This window comes from Sturnus vulgaris, chromosome 20 (genome assembly GCF_052056855.1).
Source record: "Sturnus vulgaris isolate bStuVul1 chromosome 20, bStuVul1.hap1, whole genome shotgun sequence".
NCBI lineage: Eukaryota > Metazoa > Chordata > Aves > Passeriformes > Sturnidae > Sturnus > Sturnus vulgaris.
This window is the reverse complement of record NC_142262.1, coordinates 9,862,249-9,876,817: the sequence shown is the minus strand read 5'-3', so window position 1 is coordinate 9,876,817 and position 14,569 is coordinate 9,862,249. Positions and strand designations below refer to the sequence as shown.

Genomic DNA, 14,569 nt, shown 5'->3' with positions numbered 1-14,569 from the left:
GAAGCTAAAGTATATCAACCTGGCCTTGCTGCCCATGTTTTCTGCTCCCATACAAAACCATCAACAAACTCCAGAGACAATGGGAACTCCAAATATACTGCAAATAACATCCCATCAGTGGGAACAGAGCACTCATATGCTGGAAAGGGGAGAGGAGGCTGGTTCCTTGCCTAGCCCAAGGCACACCAGAGCAGGAATACCATCACACCCTAAAACACGTCTGAGACACAGGCATTACAGAGGGAGCAGCACACACATGTTAAAGATGCCAGATCAACAGCTACACAGGTGCCATGAAATCACCAAGGTGTGGCAACAGAATGACTGAAACGGTCTACTGAAAGCCAAGAGTCCTAATAAAGAAGGGTTTGATATGCTTATGCATGAGGTAGAAAGGGATAACTAGAGGAGACAAAATATTAGACTTGTCATAGGAATCCCTGGGTACACAGCTTGCCAGTTCCCTTAGCAGGGGTAAGGGCATTAGCTGGGCTCTGGTTGCTCCCAGCAGAATGTGTGTGCCCATGCAGTGCAGATACAATTCTTTCACCGTGTTGCTATATGGCATTATTTTACTTTTCTTTTTCAAAGAGGTTTCCAAAGGTTTTTGCATTTCTTTGAGTCCTAACATGGACCAGATCATATGAAACCCACAGTCATCCAAAACAACTGCCATACTTGGGATTGAATCATCAAGGTTGGAAGAGCAGTCGAGTCAATGCTCCTGTTGGGCAGCAGAGAAGCAGCCACTCTTGACAGCTTGGATGAAGATGACCCAAACTTCCCCTTTACCAGCTCAGCTGCCATGGAGTGACCTGTCTTGGCAGCTAAACCCACAACTCTTGAACACAATGACTGAAGGGACAGCAGATGTTAACTCCAGTCTCGTTACACTCTCCATTTCTGCACTGCTCAACAGGAAGGACATTAACCTGTTGCAGAATGTTGTCACAGAGCATTATCTGTGTTTGGTTTGGGTGTCAAGGAGTCAGGACACGCCAGCACAGGATTATTATGAGAACACTGAGCAGTCAGAGCTCTACTGCCCAAGTCAGAGTATCACTCAGCTCTGAGAGGAAAACCCTACACAAACCTTCCCAGAAAGCTGCTATTTACTATGTGGAAACAACACTGTGGACAAGTGGCTCCTGGACTGTGTCCCAGGTCCTGTGAGAGCAGTACAGTGCCCTGGTATGGGGCAGGGTGCCGCTCAGACTTTTGGCAGCTCACGATGAAGCAGGGTTCCTGCTGCCAGTTTAGTTCCAGGCTCCCGTTCAAGTCAGCCCTGAGTAAGGCCTGTCTATAATAAAGTAAATTACCAGACCTAGAAACATTGCAGGGCTTCACTGAAATAAACTGTGCATTCATATATTCTTCATTTCCCGTATTTTTGTAAGGCAGGAAAAAAAGCAACCATACTGACAAATCAGACTGGGAATTTCTTCAACTCACAGAAGATTCCAAACCATGGCCCTGATGGAGCAGTCAGCTAAGCCCTGGTGTGACTCTCCAAACAGACACACATGGGCCTCAAGACACCAGCTCCCACCATTCCAGTCTCAATCTTTGCAATTTCCACACTTGCTGAGAAGATCCTTCTCCCATTTGCTCAGCTGCAGTCCGCATGAGCAGGATCAGCAGGGACGAAACCACAGAAACAGGCCAGAGAGTAAGTTTTTGCTCTCAGCCCCACGGACATAGAGCACTGATACACAGTGGCAAAGCTTAACCCATAAGAAGCCTATCTGGCTATGTATGACTCTGGCATAACCAGCTGGGCAGATAAGCTCCAGGCTATTACTCCAATTTTTCTCAAGAAGAAATAAATTAATTAGAACTATATTTTAAAATAGATTTTGCATTTCCAGGAGAATGCTGGCGGGCTTGTTCAGATATTCCACAACATGTGGCTCCAGGGCAGAAAGAACTCAACTGCCAAGCTGCTGCCTAAAGCAGCACATACCCAAACTTTTGCATCCAACCCTTTCTTCTTCCAACAGAAGTCTGAGCTCATTCACAACTCCTTTGTGTAAATTTGCATACTAACTCACACCTTAGTGTCACACCTTCTAGTGGCAACAACTGGGTTATATCAGATCACAAAAAAGCTGACCTCTTCCTCAAATCACAAAGTAAACCAGCTCTAAAAGCTGACATGCAAATACCCCACTTTCCACACGCTGATTGTTGCAGCTACCCCAAGGCAAAATGGACCCTGAAGAACATCTCCTCAGCTCTTGGCCAGCATTGTACAAAGCTGCTTTGACCATCCTTGCCCTTCCTACTTTCTGCCCATGCAGGTTTCTGAGTGGGACGAGAGGAAACAAGAGGATATCAAAGGTAGGATGAGGTTTCCAGAATCTGGCATGAGACCAAATCCTGAACTGACAGTGTTCAGGAGAGGAACTGGTCTTTACAGGAAAACTCGGACATGGTCCCACTGCTCCCCAGAAGAGATTTCCAAACGCAATGCTTTCATCTTAGTCCACAACCACTCCCAGGTCAAACAACACAGCCACATGTTTTTAAAGGAAACTGTTTTATCTCTGTCCACAAACCTCTTCAAAGTACAAATACTTTGCTTTCTGGTCCAAAAGCAAAGTGATAGCTAATTCACTTCAGAGAGCCACTTCCAGAGAATTAGGTCCAAAGCAAATCACACAACCCTTTGGGTCCACAGAAAAAAAAAAAAATAAGCCTAGACAAAAACAGATAAAGGATAAACTCCCATTCGGCTCAGCTGTCTGCTCCCAGCAGCTGTCCTCTTTACTCCACAGGGCATCTCCCGAAGCACCTCAGGAAGATCAGATAAATTATTCAAAACACAGACTAATTCCTGGCGCTTGGACTCTTTGTTTGCTCCAGGACCAGCAGAGCTGTCTGCTTCCTGAAGGGCTCGCCCTGCCTCCAGTAAAGGGCAAACACCAAGGCTTTGATTTACAGAAGAGGAAACCAATTTAGCAGCTAATAAATACACAATTTGTGCAATACACATACTCCCATCTCCCTTGATGCTCATAGGGAATTAATGGGCCATACCCACTGAACACTGTCACTGTACCACCCATGTGCACGGCAGTGCAGCTCACCTGAGAGGAGAAACAGGAGGGAGATGGGCAGCAATACTTGGCAACGCTGTGTTGTATTTCCTCACTAACAGTAATAGCAGAGATCTCACCACTGAGGGTACAGCCTGAGGCGTCAAGGTCACACATTTTGGAAGATGCTCTGCAGCATCACATGATACTCCTGATGCAAATCCAGGCCAATGATACCTCACATGCCCCACAAAGGATCTGTGCAGGAATGGAGCCGGCACCCAACAGGGCTGCAGAGAGCTCCACTGGGACCATGCTTAAACTATGTCATCTGAGAAAAATCACATTTGCACCTTTGCACCTAACCACGAGGAGACACAGGCATGTTACACCTGCATGAGCAGCAGGACTAACCTTGAACAGCCACCTAAACAGACCAGGAAATGCACATCATGGGGAACTTCAAGATCTAAAGCTTGCCCTCAAACAAAAGCAGACCCAGTAAGATTCCATAAGAACCAGACTAATGTAACATAAAAGTGGAATGAGAAGTTTAGAACCAAATTCAGCACCACAACCTGTCCAGAACACCAGCTCCAAAATGCACATGTTCAGGCTGACAAAGCTTCACTGGTGAGGCTGTGGCAGCTCAACTGCTGAGGCAGAGCAAGTTCTCAACTCTCCCTTCCCTCCTTATCATTATTTCCAAATGTATTTGGCTGCCAAAGTTTATCATTCTTTTACATCCTTTGGTTTAAAACACATACCCTACCGAGTGCTCTGAGTTTACCATATTAAATCACAGGAATTACTTCAAATCTCCCTGCAGTCTATCCTTCCCTTCAGCTTCAAGGCCTCAGGAAAAAGGTCAATTCACCCAGATACAGTTTCAGAGGGAAGTCAGGTCCCGAGCTGGGACCATTCATGAGGAAGGGGACAAACATGGTCCAACACGGGAAATGCCTACAAGGTGAACAGATGGGCTGTGTACGCTAAAGGTAGGTGAATGTAAAAGGTACATCCACACCAGCTCCTGCAGTCATTTCGAGACTGCAAGACTTTGAGAGGCAGCCACACGAGGTGTCACCTGCAGCTTTCCAAGCATCTCATAAGATCACATAAATCCACCTAGCAAACCTCAGGAAGAGACTTGTAGCAGAGAGAACGTGTCCAACAACTCAGTAGCAGTACAAAGAGGTGGGTGGGGGTAGAAAACAGGATGCAGAGCCACAGCAAAAATTATTTTGTCTTGTTCAGACACTAACATAACCACGAGTAAAAAACAAAGCTCTAAGGCTGCATAAATCCTTCCTGCAATCCTGTCCCAGGAGAGCCAAATGAAACCCACTCTCTCGGCATTTCACCCTTTATGAACAATGGCTTAACCCCTTGGCACCTTCAGGATAACTCTGAGCACTTCTCATTGATTTTGATAATCAAGTATTTCAATATTTTGACAGCCAAGTCAGGGCCAACTGCGAGGAGCAAGCCTCACATTCATGTTCCAAACATCCTCCAAACCAGAGGGACAATGAACATGCAATAGCTGTTCCACTCTCACCCTAGCAGAGACACAGTATTCAAGTTATCTGTGAGCTGAACTGAGGAAACACAGGTGAAATGTCTCTTTTCAGGGATCTACCATGAGTAACTACTGCACGTTAAGTAAACCAGCTATAGTAACACACCTTTTTGAAAGACATTTTCCTGTGCTCAACATGCACTGCACTTGTCATTTACCCATTGCTCACACATCCCTTCTGCAATCAAACAAATCCATAACATGAAAAGAAAGCTGAGTACCCAGAAGACAGACAAAAGCCCTTTGCAGGGAACATCAGCAGCCTGGAATAATACAGTGGAAGATTCACATTACTGAAGGCATTGGCCAATTGCAGCAGAACTGCACAGGGAGAACCAAAAACCAGAAATCAACCAAACTGGTATAAAGGCACTTTAAAAATGCACTAACTCCTAGGCAAATCTACTTAAAGACACAGATTCTTCTGAACAAGTGTCATCAGAGGGACTCAGTTTCTTACAGCAGAAGAGATGTTATAGCCCAGCAACCATAAATGACCAGGATCAACAAAGGAATCCCCAAAACATTTGTTCATCTCTCCAAAGCCAGCAGACAATGCTGTACAGTAATAAAAATAATCCATCCTGACCAGAATATCCATGAAAAGGATATCCATATCCCAAGGTGATACTTCTTGAACCACAGTGAAAAGGTTCAACTGCCAGTATCAGGCAGGTTTTCCTCACCCTGCTGCTGCAGCATAGCAATCCCCACCTTCCTGAGTGGATGCTGCTGTCTCAGTACAGGGCAGAAGGGCATAACACACATATACATCTAAGGAGGCACTTGAATACAATGAAGCCCATTTTAAATGAAGTACATGAGAGCAGGGAACATCACCAGCACCTTTCCAATGCTGGTCCACATCAGTGCACTCCAGCCTTTGAGAGGATGCCAGAAGCATCACATCCATTCAGAGATTTTTATACCTTCTTTATAAACATCACTTTAGTGGAGCCTGGAGATGGATATTTGCTGCCAATTCCTACCCACAGGGCAGACCACTACACAAACACCCTGCATAGTTTCTTCTTCTCACAGATTTCCTTTTAAGTCTCCACAGGCTACATCAGGTAACCTGCTTCCTCCACCAGGAAGCAGATCTCCACATTTTCTTTCACATAAAATCTTATTAAAGCTAAATCAAATAGAAGATAACCAACTTCAAAGCTGCAGAATGCTAAAAAGCTGTTTATGTGTGTTTGATACATGCAGAACTTGATGTGGTTACATGAGATTCCTGTAAGTAATGCTTCACTGCATACACACAAATTTAATTTCAGGGACTCCTCAACAACATGAAGTTTGGAAAGTACACATTCTGGCTTTTTCTGCTTCCACACAAAACCCATCTTTCTCTTACAGGATAACTCTCATTTTGACAGGCAACAGTGTGACTTACATACCTCCTGGCTTCCTCAAATCAGCATAAAATAACTCAAAAGACCTCCCAGCATGTGAGGAGACTAACTGGGTGCTTTAGGGCTGCCCATTTAGCAGGAAAACAGACATATCAAAAAAAGTAAAACAAAATAGAAAGCCAAAATGCAAAACCATATGCCCACATACCAACATAACCCTACACACACAAGCTTACGCCAAGACTCAAACACAAAGTGGACATGGCCACAAGGCCCACACAGGAATAAACTGGGGGCACAAATTAACTAAAACAGATTTACTCACCACATAACTGTTACCATTCTTAACAATTGCAAGTATGTCCAAGTAGACATACAACCATCAATCTGCCAGAGTCGGCCTGCTTCAGTGCTGTCTGCTAACACACACAGGTCTGATAATTCCATCAAGGGTAACAGTGGGGAGGGGAGCAGCTCCAGTCACTCCCTGCACTCAGCAAGGCAGCAAGCAACAGAGGAGGACACAGGAACCATGGCATCTCTTACTGAATTCCCACACTGAAGATCAGTCTGGTCACAGTGATGTCCACAAATGGCTTCAAGCAATATTCTGCTTCTGCCAGTGCTGTGAGTGGAGCTGTGATTACTCCAGTGACACAGTGCACCTCCATTACACACCCACACCAAACTCACCTGACCACAGGGACTGACAAAGTCCATCACAGCACTCACCAATTCTGTCAACAGCCAAACGTGAACAATTCCCGACCTCTCAAAAAGCCTCCCAGCAGCTCTCTTCTGCCAGAAGGAGAAAGGCACAGGACAGAGTTTCCTTGTAAATAGGAACTAATCACCCAACTCCAGTAAGCCACTGATGGCATTAATGGCACCCAAGGGTAAGAGAGGGACTCTAGTTCACCTCCTCATGCACTGAGACACCTCTTCACAACCTCCCTGTCCAGGCTCCTTGCCTCATACCCACAAAGGACTCTCACCAGAGACAGACCTCCTGTGATTTTTTGCTAAAATGGCTGGAGTCAGGTGAAGAGGGCAAGGACACCAATGAGTTAGCAAACAGGACCACACACATGTGAAGGGAACTGCAAATCCCAAATTCTGGTTGAACTGGTCAGGAATTCCCACCCAACACTCCTGAGCCACGATGTACACTCTGAGAAGACATATGCAGTAGCTCTGCTTTGCTTTTTAAAGATCCCAGAGCACACCAGGCAGCAAGTATTTGGAGAAGTCCCAGTTGCCTCCAGTCTTCCTGAATATCCAGTGCAGCTGAACTGATTCCATAACCATCAGTTTTAAGTGCTTCCAGTTCCTCTTTGGCACTGTAGTTAGGATGAGTGACTCCACAGGTTGTAATTAGAATCAAAATTCTCCCTATACCTTGGAATAAACTACATTTCTAGATTTCATTCCACCATTCTTCAAAATATCATTTTCTGATTAATGTTAGCAGTAATGACTATTACTAATTTTGGCAATGAGAGAAACACAAAATTGCCTCAATTACCATTTGGGTGCTGTTTTTTCCTTAAATCACCATCAAAGGTATCCTACTTCCCACAGAATCTGTTTCCTCCAGAAAACACCCAGGACACTAAATATTCAGGACTATTCCTGAATGCTAACATTACACGAGTAAGAACGACAACAATTCTTCATACCAGCAGTCACCAGCATCCAGACAGACTTCAGTGTGCATGCAACAGACATTTAAAAAATTATGGAATAGGATCTATTTTATACTCAGAATTCCAGCCCTCTTTTGTCTCCAAGCTGTGTCTTGAACACAGCACCATGAACTGCACTGGCCAGGAGATTCTTTGGGAAGAAACGAAGCTCCAGGTCTTTTGGCATGGGCAGCTGATCCAGGTAGCCAAGAGAAGACATGAGAGGGAAGCTGGAGCATGCAGAATAAAGGTGAAAAATAAATAATAAGGCCTGAAGCAACCCCTTGCCTGATCACCAGGCTTGAGGGCCATGGCTGCACAGCGAGCCCAGCCCAAGGACAGCACAGTGTCCCTTCACTTCTGTATTGGCACCTGGAGCACTTTAGCCTGTGCACATCAAAAATGGTGTAGGATACAGAATTAAAACCAAAACTGAGTGGCCTGCAGAGACCTTCTTGATCTCCTGCCCTTGCAATCAATGTGATGGGCCTCAATTTCTCTGAAGATTTCTCCCCTGTACCATCATCCTCACAATTCTTCCCTACCCCCCCAAGTCCTAATGAATGCCCTGACAGCTGACACTCCTTATAAAACTGCCAGCCTTGAGACCAAAACAGAAACCCCGTGCAAGGGACTCTCACCTCAGGCAAGCTTGCCCATGCACATGGCCTCTGGGCAGGGTCTCCAAAACAACAGACTGATGTCCAGGGGACCACTGTCACAGCCCTCTGGGATAGGAGTTCCACCCTCTCCCACCTCCCTTGCAGCACCAGTTACACGAGCCAGGTCAGAGTGTTTCTGGCTGAAATTTAACTGAGCAAAACCTTTTTTTTTTTTTAAATATAATTACTTGTTGCCAGCTTAATGACTTCCCTGCTCCACCTTCTCATACTCTTTAAGCCAATTAAATCAACACTGATGCAGTTCTACCTACTCTTCTCCCCACCCAGCAATGCGTTCCTGCACCTCCCTTGCTTCAGTGCCAGCCCAGCCCCAGCACAAGCACAAGGTGGACATCCCAACTGCACAACACTCGACACTTTTGTGGGGTTTTCTTTGTTTAGCTCAGCTTGCCTTGGCATCAGTAGGAACATGCTGTGGGCAAGGCCACTGTGCATCCTGGAGAGCAGCCAGAGCTGCCCCAGCAGCCTGCACACCACCTGCAGCCCCTTCCCATCCCACCTGGGTGGTGTGGCAGCACAGCTCCTCCTGGGACGGAGTTTCTTGCAGGTTCCAGGAACCATCACAGTCACAGCAACTTGCTGCTCCAGAGCCCAGCCAGGATCCCACACACAACTCCTCCTGGGACACCTAAACACTCACCTGTTACCTTAGGAAAAAACACCAGCACTTGGGCACCATCACACTAGCCCATGGTCCTGAATCCATATTTAAACAGCCACTTTAAACCAGCTACAGCAGAACCAACTGCCCTTCCTCCACTGGAGAGAGCATGCAGATGCTACAAGCTCACAGGGCATCACAGGTGCCAGAGTACAAAACCAACTCTCAGCCCTGGAAGACACAGGTGATTCAGAGCAACGACTCAAATATGAAAAATGGCTCAGGTGGAAATACAGTGGGCAACACTGAGGGTTGTAACTGCACCACAAGAACAAAGCTTGCTTTTATTAAATCACAACTGCTTTGGCATATCACGGTCAAGTTTTTAATTCATGCATTTAATTCACAAGGTCTGGAATTCTGATTTTTGAAACACGGATAATACCACCTTGACAAGGCCCAAAAGGTACCCAATCCTTCACACAGAGGAAGCTACAAGGAGCCAAAATTCACCTTTTTACACCAAATATACCAAACTCTTCAGTTTAACTATCAGTTCTCTGCCCAAACAAGTTCCCATCAGTCTCAGCACAGTCCATACCAGGAAGACAGAACACAGAATATAGCAAATAACTGTGACAAACATTATTTCACAACAGTATCTGCACTTCTGTCTCAGAGAGAGCAACCGTTCCTTTTTCCTGGTCCCAAAACAGGGCAAACTGCTTCTTTAATATTATCGTCCATGTATTTAATTAAAAAAAACAAACAAAGCAGCACTGTGCCACCTCAGATTAACAAGGCCTAGAATGTTTTTCAAGCAGAGAATATTCTTCAATGGTCTAACTTTAAAGGAGAAACTCAAAGGGTTTACTGAGGCCTTTCTGAAAAACAAATATCCACCGTTTTTGCAAGGCTGCTCAACCATCAACAAGTGCCGGTGGGAACCAACACGACCCGCTGCAGCACTGTAAATTTCCATCGGAACGGAACGAAACTGAACCGCAAGTTCGCACTGAACTGATTTTACTCAAACGTTTGTCTTGAGAAAAGCACACACCGGAGGCGAGGGCCGGGGCAGATCGCGGCTGGCCGGGGCAGTGCCGTGGTGCCGCAGCCCCGGCCCGGCCGCATCGCGGGGCTCCCGCGGGCACCGGCACCGGGCCGCCCCCAGCGCACTTGGCTCCGGCCGGCCCCCCCAGGGATGCTGCTGCAGCCGCGGCCTGCACCGCTCACCCGGAGCGGCCGCAGAGCCGTTCCCCGCCGGGAGAGGCCGGAGCAGCGTCCAGCCCGGCCTTTGTCCCGGCGGCCGGGGCCGAGCTCCGGGCAGGCCCCGCTCCCCGGCGGGCAGGGCCAGGGCCGCGCTTCCTCCCGCCGAGCGCGCCGGGCGCGGCCAGGCCGCCAGCAGGGCAGGCCCGGAGCGGAGCCGCCAGGGCCGGGCCGAGCCGGGGCCGGGGCTTCCCGCGGGCAGCGCCGCTCCGCAGCCGCGGCCCAGCGCGAGGGGCGCGAGCCGGCAGCGCCCAGGGGTCCTCACGGCCCGGGCAGGGCGAGACCTGCGGTGGCTCCGGCCCGGCCCGGCGCTGCCCGGCCCGGCGGTGCTTACCCTGCATGCTGCTGCTGCTGCTGCTGGCGGCGCCCGGCCCGGGCCCGCTCCCGCTCCCCCCGGAGCCGCCGCTGGGGCTGGGAGTCGCCATTGTGCGCGGAGCGGGAGCAGCGGCGGCGGCGCTGCGCAGGGCCCTCCCCGGCAGGGCAGGACACACGGCCCCGCCGCCCGTCCGCCCCCGGCTGGGGCCGCGAAACCCCTCCCCGCCGGGGCCCCGCGCCTGCGGCACCGCTGCGGCGGGGCGGAGGCGGCGCTGCCTCCCGCGGGGGGACGGGGCATCCCCGGGCGGTCCTGCAGCCCCACTCCTGCTCCCTCGGGCCGGGGGGGCATCGCCCACAGCCCGTCAGGGCACCGCGCTCGGCCCCGCCAGCCCCTCAGCCGGCGGCGCTCGGACATCTGCTCTCCTGTTTCACATCCCCTCGGGGGCCGGCCGTCGGCCCCAGCAGCTTTATCGTATTTCCCATCTTCGCCCTAGGGTTAGGGCTTCTCCCACACGGGCAGCCCCTTGCAAAATTCTCCCGGTTCGGGACCACAGGGCACAACTCCTTGCCGTTCCTTGGCGGGCACCCAGAGCATCAGCCTCTTCCTGCCACCATCAGTCTCCCCATCATTTTCTTTCTTCTCTTGGCTACTGCTGTTCATGCCAGCACATGGTTTCTGATCATTCCTCTTAACTTAAGCAAACCCACACTCGCAGTCATAGGGGCAGCACATACTTTGAATAAGAGCAGTGAAATTGTTGCTCCAGAGCTGTAGGCCCTCTCCAGCCTGCTGCATGACCTAGGGGAGTCCCTTCACCTACAGGAGGCCTTGTGTCCTCACCTTTGTAGTAGATACAGTACTGACCCCCTTTATGAATGGAGATGGGCTGAGGAAACATCTGGATGTCTCAGTATTAGAAATATGAGGACTCTTTCACTGCTGCTCCACTGCCCAGGTCACCATGGAACTGATAATACAGCCCTGAACACACACTGGAAGTGCGTCCAGGAGCTACAAATCATCACCCTTTGAGTGAGGGCAGTGGGGGACAAGATTGTGGCAGGAGCCTTCATTTTTTCTTCTTTCTCTCCAAGTTCAGCTTGTATTGATTCCTCTTGCATCATGATAAGACCAAGATTTTTCTTTGCTCATATGTTTTGAACTTAGGAAAGCATCTTCTTCCCTCCTAGAGTCTTCTGGTTTCCCTGCTGAGTTGTTGGAGGGGGTCAGGGAGATGGGGCACAGGGAGAGCCCAGCCTTCTTCCCATACCCTGCTCCACAGGGAACAACTCACACTGCTGAGGTCACCTTCATCAGGAATTGGGAGAAGAGGTCAGAACTGGTCCTGACCATTTCCTTGTTTCTGCTCCCAACTCCTGATAGTCCCGCAAATTCACCTCCCACCTTGCCAAGATGCAGCTTTCCTTTGCCTTAGGGAGCACCATAACCCCTCACACAAGCCAAGATCCTCTTTCCTGGGTTTGAACTTAGGCTGCTGCCTTTCACTATCTCATCTTGGCCTCTACCCTCTCTAGAGACATTGCTGGCTTTTCCAAAGCTGCTTCTAGTCTGGCCTCTCTACCACTTTGGTTAGGAGAGGAATGGGAGTCACTTGTACCCAGAGCTTCAACACGGAACAGCCCTTCCTGGGTGTTGCTAGTATGAGTGGTGGCAACCCTCAGTGCCAACACCTGGAAGAGCCTGTAACAAAGCCCACAGACACACCAGGTGAAGGTGTGCCCTTATCCTCTCCTCCCATATTTCCATATGGGACACCTCATTGCCTCACACCAGCAGAATCCCAACTCTATACCTTCACCTACACAACACTGTGGAGCAGCAGGGGTGGCTGCTCTGTGAGAGAAGTGCAGCATAACATGGTGTGTGGGCAGTGGCCCCCATAGCTGGCAGCCAGACCTAAGCCAGGTGAGCAGCACAGTCCCATGGCAGTGACCAGGCTCAGTCTGGACTTCAGACAAGTCTTCTGTAATGGGCAGGGCTGATGTTTGAGTTCCCAGGTGAGGGTCTGGCTCACAGCCCCAGGACACGGCTGTACACAGCAGCAACACAGCTGTAACGTAGCTTAGGTGGCAACCAAAGTAAGAGCTTTGGCTAAAAACATCTGCCAGGTGAATGAGTGAAGAGTGGTTCATATATATATACACATACATACACACACGACTTCTTCCATTTTTTTTCAAAATGCTCCAAAGCCACCTGATGGTGATTAAACCACTTGCTCTTACCAGCAAACTGGTCTTAAATGCTCAGAGTTAAACTTCTTTGGGGGAGGCAGGGGCAGAGGGTGCAGTTTGGGTCCTGACACAACAAACGTTCCCTTCCCTAGTTCCACATCTTTCCTTTCTCTTCCCTGTTTTGCTTAAGCCTTCTCTTCTGCAGGAATCCCTGAGGGCAGGTCCAGGGTTGGCACTTTGAAAGGTTTGAAGCCTGCAAGAAACCCAGTGCCTACTGGCAAACACTGGCACAAGGTGACTTCCACTTCTGCCGTGTGCCCCCTACATGTGGTTTGCTTGCAATTAGTTAAAACCATACTTTCCCCTCACTGCAAATCTGGGAGGATCAACAATACCTCTTCTGACACGTTCGTAAAACCTTTCCTTAAAGACCTCCAGTGATGAGAGCTGTGCCATTCCCTAGCAATCTGCTCTGGCACACATCCTAACATCATCCAAAAGTCTAACTTCAGGGTTATTTTGGGTTTTTTTTATTTCAAATCCTTCATATCCTGCCCTGTTCACCATGGCCATGGCCTTCTTCAAAATGACCCCTTGGGCACTTGATGATGTGCAATGCTGAAATGCAATGCTTCCCTTCTTGTCCTTGCCTCAGCTTTCTCTTCTATACATTACATCAACTCATTTCCTTCAGCCTTTCTTCATGTTTTCTATGCCTCCCAGCATCCTCACTGACCTCCTTTGATGTTTTCTCTGTCCATCTGCATTTTTTGAAGTACAGCATCCCTAGCTAGGCATACTACCCTAGCTGGTGTTCAGTTTGCTCTCCATGACATGTGTGGGCGCTTTTTTTTTTTTTTTTTTTTTTTTTTTTTTTTGTGGGAGAGTGTTTTTTGGGTTGATGCAGGTTTTTGGGTTGGTTGATTTTTTTGTTTGTTGGTTTGGGTTTTGGGTTTTTTTGCGGGGGGGGGGGGTTTGTTTTGTTTTGTGGTTTTTGTAGTTATTTGGGGTTTTTTTTGTTTGACTTGGGGTTTTTTTTGTTTGACTTGGGTTTTTCAGCAAACTGTATCCACCCAGTTCCCTCACCTGAACCTGCGTTGCTCATAGCTCATAAAAGTAATGCTGGAAGTTGTACCTGTTGAATATTGCCCTGTAGATTGCAGGCCATTTCTCCATCAAGTGCCGAATCCTACCATCTTTGCTGTCCTCAATAGCCTGGAGTAATTAGCAGGTTTAATAAAGCAGTCATGGGTGTTAATCATCCAGGCTGTTAACTGAAGTAATTAAAAAGATCTGGCATCAGAACGGACCCCTGCAAAAATCTTCTGAATATGTCCTTCCATTTTGACAAACACTGATAATTAGCACTTGAGGTGCAGTGATCTCACCAGTTTTACACCCACCATGCCCTTATATCTTCTTAAGAAGGCGCCAGGACAGCCAACATTAAAAACTTTCCTAAAGTCAACATATGTGACATCTGTTACACATGACTTTATTCCTAAAACATTGTGCCACACCAGGACATGAGAGTGGTTTGTCAGCATTTTTCCTGATGTGCTATTCTCTCTGCAACCAGGATATCATCCACCCCTTATTCTGTACTATTTACATACACACATGTATTCATATAATTCTACATGAGCACAGGTATTATTTCAGTGGTCACTGGCCATCCCCACCAAGATGTCTGTTGAGTTCAGTTAGTCCATCTGGTGTATCTGGAGCAGTCTGTACTCACTGTCCATGGTAGCTATGGCATACAGTAGCATGGTCATTCAACAACCAATAGTACATAAGAAATTCAACATTACTGACTGTTCTCTATAAAAAAATCAA

General features: G+C 48.3%; 1 protein-coding gene across 2 annotated transcripts in view; it reads right to left on the bottom strand.

Annotated features, from left to right (window-relative positions):
* MAP2K4 (mitogen-activated protein kinase kinase 4) overlaps positions 1–10,700 on the bottom strand; it is a 69,108-nt gene extending 58,408 nt beyond the window's left edge. The window contains exon 1 of one of the 2 annotated variants that reach the window (XM_014886830.2): positions 10,554–10,700. In XM_014886830.2, coding sequence (XP_014742316.2) covers positions 10,554–10,644 — 91 coding nt within the window. In that variant the 5' untranslated portion in view covers positions 10,645–10,700. The remainder of the gene's footprint in view (positions 1–10,553) is intronic. The other variant, XM_088176629.1, reaches the window with a different exon arrangement.
* Positions 10,701–14,569: the final 3,869 nt, after the last annotated feature.